Here is an 11,218-nt window from a genome sequence, read left to right as displayed (position 1 = left end):
CCCGTGCCAGTTCGGTGGGACAAAGGTGAGGATACCCTACGTGCAACCCAGCAAGTATTCCAGTTGTGCAAAGAAAAGTGTAATTTCCATTAACGTAGTGAGCAGGACGAAGTCCCCAAGATCAAGGTTCTAAAAAAAAGTAAATAAAGTAAGCGCTAGACAGGTGACTTGCTGGAGTTTAGCACTTGCGTCTAGACGATTAGGTGAGAACCTAGATAGATTAGACGGATTTAAGAAATGTATTATATATCATTTAAATAAGTGCTTATTTATACTTAAAAAAACACATAATTATATTGGGAAACGTAAATTATAAAATAAAATGGCATATATATTATAAAATATTAGAACATATCGAAATCATTAGAAACAAACATATAATGAGTGTTCATCTAGGTATTCAATAAGTTTCTTACATTTTATAGAGAATAAATAAAAAAAAAAATTTATCAATTTTTTGTCTAAATAATAGTCGCAACTTGGACGGGTGCATAGGCATATCTAAGCGAGCTAGGCAACGCCTAAATGGGTCTACCCGTATTTTCTTAATTTTTAAACGCCTAAGAATTAATTGAAGAGATGATCGGTCGTCTAGTACCTAAATGGTACACCAACGACGCTAAATAGAGATTTTTAAAAATGTGCCGAAAATACTTACGATTTCAAGATCACTGAACAAATAAGTGGAAACAAATTAAAAAGAAAAAAGAAAAAAATTAATACAATCAACGTTCACCACAAAACCCTGGTGCAGCTTCCTCCCTCTGTCTGCAGTCTCTTTCTTTATCATCTGTCATGAAAAATTGTTCCTGCCACATGTAGATGCATAGCACTTTCATGCTTTTATTTAATGTACTTCTGGGAAAAGTATTTTTCTGTTGAGTAAATGAAGCATGCCAAATTGATTCACGGTTTCTTTTTATTTAAGCGATATTCTAACTTAACATTGACGGCAACACGTAAATTTTAATGGTTTGATTCTTCTAACTCTAAGAATTTATTGTATCTTGTCAAAATAACTTGTAACTTACGTACATTGTTGTAACATACTTGGATACGTCCTAAAGTATAAGAGTACGTTACGTATAATACCAATTCGTTATTTGGTTTTCATATTTTGTGCAATAAATAAAGGAAAAACATGTTGGAGAAATGAGGAATGGGGAAAGGCGAAAGTAGTATTATGTAACGAAATACAAAATAAAAACTGAAAAGAATCATATGAATTGTTTTCATCATTTTACATTCCTTAATTTCCGTACATATTTTTCTTCTATTTCTAACATCAAAAATAAAAAATATAAATGAAATACTTATTTTAGCTATAGAATCAAATTGATTAGCTTAGTAGAATATGGGCCAAACTACAAAAAAGAAGAAGTCATTCTCTATGTATAGGTGTCAACCAGCTGCCCTTCTAGCATGAAATTCTAAGCACTCAAATGCTTGCCACTAAAAGGATTCTATGTTACTTCTTTACTTTATACATCTCCAACTCCTATTCCTCACACAATTCCCACTCAATCATTCACTTTGTCTCACCACTTCCTCAGCCAAACCCTAACTCTCCCTCTTTGTGGCTCTCAGTTTTCACAGAACCATGGCTTTCACACATGCCATGCTTTTCCTCACAGTGTCACTTGCTGTTGTAGCATTGTCCATTGCTCAAGAGCCATCTTCACCACCAACATATTCCTCCCCTTCAACGCCTACCATAATGGCACCGTCGCTGATGACTATGATGGCACCATCGCCAATGTCTATGATGACACCGCCGCCTATGATGACACCACCGCCCATGACTATGGAAACTCCTTCCACCACACCAGTTATGCCACCAAGCATGGAGGTGACACTGCCTTCTAAGGCCATCAGCCCAGTTATGCCACCTCCAATGGCAGCTTCCCCTACTAAAGTCACATCAAGTCCAAGCCCAGTAGGTGCCCTAGATAGCCCATGGCTCTATAGGAGCTCACCACTTGCATCAGCCATTCCAGGATCCCCTATTGAACTCCCATCAAGTCCAAGCTCAGTGGGTGCCACAGAAAGCCCATGGCCATCCATGAGCTCACCAACTGCATCAGCCATGCCAGGATCCCCTACTGAAATCCCATTAAGTACAAGTCCAAGCCCAAGGGGTGCCCCAGAAAGCCCAAGACCATGTACGAGCTTGCAACCTGCACCGACCATGCCAGAATCCCCTACTGAAGTCTCATCAAGTCCTAGCTCAGTAGGTGCCCCAGAAAGCCTAGGGCCATGTACGAGCTCGCCACCTGCACCGGCCATGCCAGGATCCCCTACTGAAGTCCCATCAAGTCCAAGCCCAATGGGTGCCCTAGAAAGCCAAGGGCCATCTACGAGCTCAAGTCCAAGCCCAGTGGGTGCCCCATAAAGCCCAAGGCCATGTATGAGCTCGCCACCTGCACCGGCCATGCCAGGATCCTCTAGTGAAGTTCCATCAAGTCGAAGCCCAGTAGGCGTCCAAGAAAGCCAGGGCCATGTACAAGCTCGCCACCTGCACCGACCATGCCAGGATCTCCTACTGAAGTCCCATCAAGTCCAAGCTCAGTGGGTGCCCCAGAAAGCCTAGGGCCATGTACGAGCTCGTCACCTGCACCGACCATGCCAGGATCTCAAACTGAAGTCACATCAAGCGGAAGCCCAGGGCCATGTACGAGCTCGCCACCTGCACCGGCCATGCCAGGATCCCCTACTAAAGTCCCATCAAGTCTAAGCCCAGTGGTTGCCCCAAAAAGCCCAAGGCCATCTACAAGCTCAAGTCCAAGCTCAGTGGTTGCCCTAGAAAGCCCAAGGCCATGTATGAGCTCGCCACCTGCACCGGCCATGCCAGGATCCCCTACTGAAGTCCCATTAAGTCAAAGCCCAGTGGGTGCCCCAGAAAGCCCAGGGCCATGTACAAGCTCGCCACCTGCACCGGCCATGCCAGGATCCCCTACTGAAGTCCCATCAAGTCAAAGCCCAGTGGGTGTCCCAGAAAGCCCAGGGCCGTGTACGAGCTCGCCACCGCCACCTGCACCGGGCATGCCAGGATCCCCTACTGAAGTCCTATCAAGTCCAAGCCCAGTGGGTGCCTTAGAAAGCCCAGGGCCATGTAGGAGCTCGCCACTTGCACCGACTATGCAAGGATCACCTACTGAAGTCCCATCAAATCGAAGCCCAGTGGGTGCCTCAGAAAGCCCAGGGCCATCTACGAGCTCAAGTCTAATCCCAATGGGTGCCCCAGAAAGCCCAAGGCCATGTACGAGCTTGCCACTAGCACCGGCCATGCCAGGATCCCCTACTGAAGTCCCATCAAGTCGAAGCCCAGTGGGTGCCCCAGAAAGCCTAGGGCCATGTACGAGCTTGCCACCTGCACAAGTGATGCCAGGATCTTCTACTAAAGTCCCATCAAGTCCAAGCCTAGTGGGTGCCCTAGAAAGCCCAGGGCCATCTACGAGCTCAAGTCCAAGCCCAATGGGTACCCTAGAAAACTTAGGGCCATGTACGAGCTCGCCACTTGCACCGGCCATGCCAGGATCCCCTACTGAAGTCCCATCAAGTCGAAGCCCAGTGGGTGCCCCAGAAAGCCCAGGGCCATCTACGAGCTCGCCACCTGCACAAGCCATGCCAGGATCCCCTACTAAAGTCCCATCAAGTCCAAGGCCAGTGGATGCCCCAGAAAGCCCAGGGCCATCTACGAGCTTAAGTCCAAGCCCAGTGGGTGCCCCAAAAAGCCCAAGGCCATGTACGAGCTCGCCACCTGCACTGGCCATGCCAAGATTCTCTACTGAAGTCCCATCAAGTCGAAGCCCAACGGGTGCCCTAGAAAGCCCAGGGCCATGTACGGGCTCGCCACTTGCACTGACCATGCCAGGATCCCCTAATGAAGTCCCATCAAGTCGAAGCCCAGTGGGTGCCCCAAAAAGCCCAAGGCCATCTATGAGCTTAAGTCCAAGCCCAATGGGTGCCCTAGAAAGCCCAGGGCCATGTACGAGCTTGCCACCTGCACCGGCCATGCCAGGATCCCCTACTGATGTCCCATCAAGTCGAAGTCCAATGGGTTCCCCAGAAAGCCTAGGGCCATCTACGAGCTCGTCACCTGCATCGGTCATTCCAAGATCCCCTATTGAAGTCCCATCAAGTCCAAGCCAGTGGGTGCCCTAGAAAGCCCAGGGCCATCCAAGAGCTCGCCACCTGCACCGGCCATGCCAGGATCCCCTACCGAAGTCCCATCAAGTCCAAGCCCAGTGGGTGTCCTAGAAAGCCCAGGGCCATCTACGAGCTCGCCACCTGCACTGGTCATGCCAGGATCCCATACTGAAATCCCATCAAGTTGAAGGCCAATGGGTGCCCCAAAAAGCCCAGGGCCATCTACGAGCTCGCCACCTACACCCGCCATGACAGGATCCCCTACTGAAGTTCCATTAAGTCCAAGCCCAATGGGTGCCCCAGAAAACCCAAGGCCTTCTACAAGCTCATCACCTGCACCTGGCGCATCAAGTCCAAGGCCAGTGGGTGCCCCAGAAAGCTCAGGGCCATCTACGAGCTCGCCACCTGCATCGGCTATGCCAGGATCCCCTACTAAAGTCTCACCAAGTCCAAGCCCGGTGGGTGGCCCTGGAAGCCCAGGGCCATCTATGAGCTCGCCACCTACATCGCCCATGCCAGGATCCTCTACAACTCCACCAGGACTCTCCATTGGAGAGACACCAACCCCACATCTAGTCAGCGCCACTCCAGACTCAGGTTCTTTTGTGCTTGGAAGTAGTGTGGCCTTGGTGGCATTCTTTGGCGGACTTGTACTGCTTGTTTAATTACGAAAAAGCCTTCGTTCGTATGAAATTTATGTAGACTAGAGCTAGTACATCATCATCATCATCATCATCATCATCATCATCATCATCATCATCATCATCATCATGTGTATTCTTCCGTGTCCTTATTTCTTCTTTTAAACATTTTCTTTTTTTAATGATTTTTGGGAGCTCCGTGTTATGATGATTTGTGAGAGGAGGGTGATGAAGTTTGGAGTACACAATTTGTCGGATATGTACTTAATAGCAGCTCTTCTTTTGTAGCATTTCCATGATGACTAGACGAATAAAGAGAGACCCCCTCATTCTTGTTTGTGTTTCCAATTCTTAATTAGTTCACCCTACAATCTACATTCCTAAGCGTACACACACATTCTATATATTGATCACTTCAATTACCAGAAATTATGTTGTAATTAAAAAAAAACAAAAAGAATCAATAATTGAGATTCACGTTATGATAACGTAAACGGTTTATGCTGTCATATCAATCAATATTTTAGATTTACAATCTAACAGTAGACGTATCATAGAAACTGCATGCTAGACTATTTTGTTAACCCTTCAATTTTTTGTTTTGGTTGACAAGTAAGCAGATATTGGGAATCTGATCCATACACTCAAATAATTGGATTTTGGCATCTAAATTGACTAAATAATTAAGCCATTAAGGTCATAATTTAGATGTGGTCATCAATTTTTTTGTCTAAATAATAGTCGCGACTTAGACGGGTGCATATATATGCAGGTGTAAGCGAGCTAGGCAATGCCTAAATAGGTCTAAGCGTATTTTTTTAATTTTCAAATGCCTAAAAATTAATTAAGGAGATAGTTGGTTGCCCAGCACCTAAATGGGACACAAATGGCGCTAAATAGAGATTTTTAAAAGTGTGCCGAAAATACTGACGATTTCAGGGTCACCCTACAAATAAGTGGAAACAAATTAAAAAAAAAAACAGAAAAAAGAAAAAATTAATACATTCAACGTCCGCCATAAAACCATTGTGTAGCTTCCTCTCTCTGTCTGCAGTCTCTTTCTTTATCATCTGTCATGAAAAATTGTTCCTGCCACAGGTAGATGCATAGCACTTTCATGCTTTTATTTAATGTATTTCGGGGAAAAGTATTTTCCTGTTGAGTAAATGATGCATGCCAAAGTGATTCACTATTTCTTTTTATTTGAGTGATATTCTAAATTAACACCGACTGCAATACGTAGATTTTAATGGTTTGACTCTTCTAACTCTAAGAATACATTGTATCTTGTCAACATAATTTGTAACGTATGTACATTGTTGTACCATACTTGGATACACCATAAACTGTAAGGGTACGTTACATATGATACGCCCTAAACTATAAGGGTATGTTACTCTCGATAGGACTGGTGAATATAAACCTCATGTCCGAGAAGAGAGACCATATTGCAGTTTTTATTTACGTGAGATCACAACTGTTCCACCTATCGTGGTAGCAGTTGTGTTTGCAGTTTTAAGAGTTTGTAACCAACTCTTATTCCATTATCTTTAGTTCTAATAATTTCCCTCTTATGTATTTTATCATGATTAAAATACTTATAAGTTCATTATTAATATAAGTCCAATTAGTCCTCATAACATATTTGATATCATCGTTTTATTATAACCACTACAAAAAAAAGTCATTTGTGAGGGTCAAATGTGGTTGGAAAAGTCATTTTCCTGTCGCAAATACTTATTTACGACAGGAAAAGGCCCTCGCTAAGCGTCACAAATTGATTCATTGGAAATATTTTTTTTTTTCGATTACTCGTCGAAAATGCTTCATTTACGACGCTTGTGGCTTGTCGTTACTAGTTATCTTTTCGTCGGAATTGATTTTTCAAAATGACAAAATTATTTTATTTTCGACATGTATGTGTGGTTGCAAATACTTGTATGGCCGTTGAATATACTTTCTAAGCGACGATATCTGTTTTTTGCGATGATTTTCTTACGACCAAAACATTATGTCAAAAAACGATTTTTCAACAGTAAAATTTTGTTTACAAGAGTGCATAATCGTCGCAATTACTATTACTGAAAATTAAGAACTGTCGAAAATACGCACAAAAACATATTTGTGAGGGTCAAGAGTCGTTGGAATTATACATTTTCGTTGATCCAACTTCGTCGGCAAAAATAAAAAGATACAAATACAAGTTTTTTAATTTAATAATATTTTCAATGCCAATTTTTATTGAAAGAATTGTTTTATAATAATAATCATATATTCAACTACACATACAAAAAAATCAATGTAAAAATTTTACAAGTACTTGTTACAATACTATGATATGTCTTATAACGCTAGTTTTTCATGTCCACTTTAACCAACTATCAAGGAGTTCGAATGTAGTGCTATGAACATTGATCCACAATTATTATGTTTATTCTGCCAAAAAAAAAAAAAAAAAAAAAAAAGAAAGAAGACAACTTAGATCAAGCACAATATAATTGTCAATTGGTAAGAAACCCAAACAATGAAAATCAGAAAATAAACATAAACTCTAATGAAGAGCCTTGCATAATTTTAGCTCAAGGTGTGAGCATAGCAACCACCAATCTATACCATAAATAATACCAATGAGTAGTTGAAGTGAAAATTAAACACACCTCCAATACATTCTTCAATTTTTCTCATATAAAGAAAGTAAAACTATATGCACAGTTTAACAATTCTGATGTTTCACAGTTTTAGGATTATAAGGACAATTATATCACATGAATTATAAATTGAACCATAATCACAAGTTCACATAAAAGTTAAAATATATGCCAAATCACAAGTTCACAGAGAAGTATATGCCAAACAACATGTTCATAGAGAAGTTAAACTGAACCACACACATGCTGAGATCCAAAGCCAACCACAAAGCTAGAATGGCACATGCATAACAATGTTTACATGGATCTGTTAAACAAGGAAAATCAGCATAGTCAAATTGGAATTATCATGTTTCTTAGGCGTACTAACAACTTGAACATGTACAAGGTAATGGGAAAGATCAATAAAACAGAATATCCGTGCCTTTACATTTCTGAATTTCAGTGGCATAATCTATCAATTTTTTCATGCCATTCAAGCTTTCTAAGGAAAAGCAAATTCCGTTCTAATAGGTAAAGACAAGAACAATTAGCGACAGAATACTTGCCATATACCAAAGAAATATCCAGCAGAACAATACAACTTGGTAATAGATCAAAACAAAAGTGTGTTTAATAGTTTTTTTCTCTACAAAAATATGATGGTAAAGTACATGTGTTAAATTAGTAGTGAGGATATTGTATACAATAGAAAAAAAGAAGCATCACAGAAAACTTTACCTCTAAACTGCAAGAAAAACAGAATCATCCTAGAAAAATAATTTCATCCTGCAAGTTCACAGCAAAAAGAAAAATACTAAAAAATAAAAAGCAATTAGATGCAAGTATCTGCAAATTTAAAACCAAATTTATAAAGAAAAATGATAAAAAATATGAAAAACATTCAACCTTAGAATGTGATTCTTCAACACTATCAATCTCTTTTTGCACATACACACAACCAATGAACACAAACACACTCAACCAAACTCTACTTTAAATAATATAACTGACCCACCCTCCCTTAATGACCAATAAAAATCTGATCCTTTATTCTGTTTAGAAAAATTGAGTTACTGCTTGTTTGTACCATACTTGAACAATCCCGAAACTACTGAGCACCGGTCAACGTTATATCGTCAAGGACCCAGAAGAGTTTCCCTCCAACCAGGAGGCCAATCACAATGCGACACGTGTCGACATTAGAAGCCAATCACAGCGCGACATGTGTCAACATCAGAAGCCAATCACAACACGACACGTGTCAATGTCAGAACAAAGCTAGAAACTCTTTTATAAAAGGAGATCATTCTCCCACAATATGGCCAAATGTCATTTGTACTGAATCATTCACTTGTACTCACTAAAGGAGAGCTTGAACCTATGTACTTGTGTAAACCCTTCACAATTAATGAGAACTCCTCTACTCCGTGAACGTAGCCAATCTGGGTGAACCACGTACATCTTGTATTTGCTTCCCTGTCTCTATCCATTTACATACTTATCCACACTAATGACCGGAGCAATCTAGCGAAGGTCACAAACTTAACACTTTCTGTTGTACCAAAGTCCTCACTGATTTTGTGCATCAACATTTGGCGCCGTCTATGGGAACGACACTTATTCCCCCTATCTTCAGCTTTGCCAAGCTGGTTTCCACCATTCGTACACTGTTTTTTGACTAGGCATCCCTCTTCAACATGGGGAACGAAGGAAGCCAGAACACACAGAATGACACCCCTCTTGCACCTAGTGCGAAGCAACGAAAGAAGGAAGAAAAAAGGGTTGCTCTTCAAGCTTAAGTCAATGAGCTAGAAGCTCAGAACAAGATAGCAATGAAGAATGAGGTCTTCCAGGAGCAGTATGAGAAGCTCTTTGAGACGCTCCACGGAACTAGGCGTACTTAAACACACGAGCTTGTTGCCCCTATGGATATCAATCATCATCTGGGTACCCCACAACACGGAGGGTCACCTCCATTCAACATGGGTATCCCTGATGAGGAGCGAGCTAATCATTAAAACATTGATCAACATGAGACTTCTCTCAACCCAGATGTTTCGACCCGAAACAGGAGAAGTGGAGGAAGACACCTCCTTACAGAAGGGTTGGAAGGATCGAAAGCCGTTTATCATGACTGTCGAGACTTCCTATAGTAACGTCGAGAGAATCCCTTCCATATATGCTCGAAGATGACCCAAGGGTTTCTGAAAGACTCGGTCCCCTCCCACGACCCAGGCCAGCTGCCAATCTAGGGAAGGAACAACAGGTCCTAGAGGAACATGAAGGTACATGGGACTCTGAATTATTCCGACAGACTCGCCCTAGAAGTTAGTATTGCGAGTCCAAGAAAAAACCACATGCCCTTGCTCAAACTCTCTTACTTTCAAGAGGCGATGGAGACTTACGAAAGAAAATTCCAGTGGTACATGACTCCACTCATGACCCCCTTGTCCTATAGCTTATTGAAAAAGTAAACAAGTTGAAGGCTGAACGTCAGGCCGAGATACCTGACTGGAACCAACCCAGGCCTAACCCTCTCACAAGGAAGATCCTCGACACCCCATTCAAGCGAAGACAAAACAAAAGCTTGGTTTACAACTCTATATTGGAAGGGAGAACCCAATTGAGCACCTTAACCTCTTTGAGTCCACCATGGCATATCAGATGAACACCGACAAAGAGCGATGTCTTCTCTTCCCCTCCACCCTCTCTAGCGGAGCTCTAAACTGGTATTGCCTTCTTTCACTTGAGACAGTAGACTCATTTGAGGAACTGAGGAAACTGTTTGTTTCTCAACACATATTGCATTATACAGATTACTTGTACACTATTCTCCAGAAGCCAGATGAGTCACTACGAGAGTATGCCGATCGCTTCAGCCATGAGTATTCTCACTGTGCTAAGGCAGATGACAAGACCGCCCTCAAGGCCTTCACGGCAGGCCTATATGATTGTTTCTTCAAGTACATGATCAATGCCAACATTTGGAAGACTTACTCTAAGGTGATGGCACAAGCTTACAACCACGCCTCCGCCGAAGCAAGGACATACCAAGGGAACCCCCATATGGTTAACCTCTATCAACAAGTGGAAAGTGGAAGTCAAGTTCTACTAAGTGAGGAGATCTTGGCCATTCAGACACCTAATGCATCATCTCTTGCCTCATTTAGCTACTCGCTAAGTCACCAAACGTATCTGTCTCTTGGTAAGAGGAAAGATTTTTACTCTCAGCAAGCCCATTACAACAAGAGGGATAAAAGTTCGTATTAAGACAACCAGGGGTGAATGTATCGTCGACTATTATGACTATAGGGCCAAGCCTCACTCTTTCAAAGTGGATGACTAGGTACTGAAGGAAGTGCTATTATAAGAAGGCATACACATTACAAATGTTTTGACTCTCAACCGTTTGAGATCTTTTGTCACACAAGCCATTCAACAAATATTTAAAGAAGAGGGAATTCAGACAACTTCTTCTGAGTCTTTTGCGTTCCTAGCATTGGAACACTTGGTTTACGCTGACCTACCCTTATACTCCAACTCAGAGCTTTAACATGCGTACTTTGACACAAAGTATGTGATACTAAGTGTTACAACTAGCATGGTTCACATATCAAAAGCATCACTTATATCAATCAACATAAACATCATACATTCCAACACATTCATACGTAAGCATCATACATTCCAACACATTCATACATAAGCATCATACATTCCAACACATTCATAAATAAACATCATACATTCCAACACATTCATACATAAGCCAACTGTGCTTCGAAAGGGGTTCAACTT

General features: G+C 41.9%; 2 protein-coding genes across 2 annotated transcripts; both read right to left on the bottom strand.

Moving 5' to 3' along the window:
• Positions 1-1,665: 1,665 nt before the first annotated feature.
• LOC126619731 (uncharacterized) lies at positions 1,666-2,433 on the bottom strand. Its single transcript, XM_050288147.1, has 2 exons — positions 1,977-2,433; positions 1,666-1,907 (listed from the first exon to the last, which is right to left on the bottom strand). The coding sequence occupies exons 1-2, from the start codon at positions 2,431-2,433 to the stop codon at positions 1,666-1,668; spliced, it is 699 nt and encodes a 232-aa protein (XP_050144104.1).
• A 539-nt stretch (positions 2,434-2,972) lies between these two features.
• Positions 2,973-4,112, bottom strand: LOC126619730 (uncharacterized). The gene has a single exon (XM_050288146.1). The coding sequence runs from the start codon at positions 4,110-4,112 to the stop codon at positions 2,973-2,975; it is 1,140 nt and encodes a 379-aa protein (XP_050144103.1).
• Positions 4,113-11,218: the final 7,106 nt, after the last annotated feature.

Source organism: Malus sylvestris, chromosome 4, assembly GCF_916048215.2.
Source record: "Malus sylvestris chromosome 4, drMalSylv7.2, whole genome shotgun sequence".
Lineage (NCBI taxonomy): Eukaryota > Viridiplantae > Streptophyta > Magnoliopsida > Rosales > Rosaceae > Malus > Malus sylvestris.
This window is presented reverse-complemented; position numbering and strand designations above follow the sequence as displayed.

Bases quoted from the DNA above. Each gene is read 5' to 3' on its own strand.
- LOC126619731 (XM_050288147.1), bottom strand. From the start codon at position 2,433: ATGGCCGGTGCAGGTGGCGAGCTCATACATGGCCTTGGGCTTTATGGG. The intron at 1,908-1,976 runs GTGAGCTCCTAT...TGACTTTAGTAG, and splicing joins TGGAATGGCTGATGCAAGTG to GGGAAGCTGCCATTGGAGGT.
- LOC126619730 (XM_050288146.1), bottom strand. From the start codon at position 4,112: ATGACCGATGCAGGTGACGAGCTCGTAGATGGCCCTAGGCTTTCTGGG.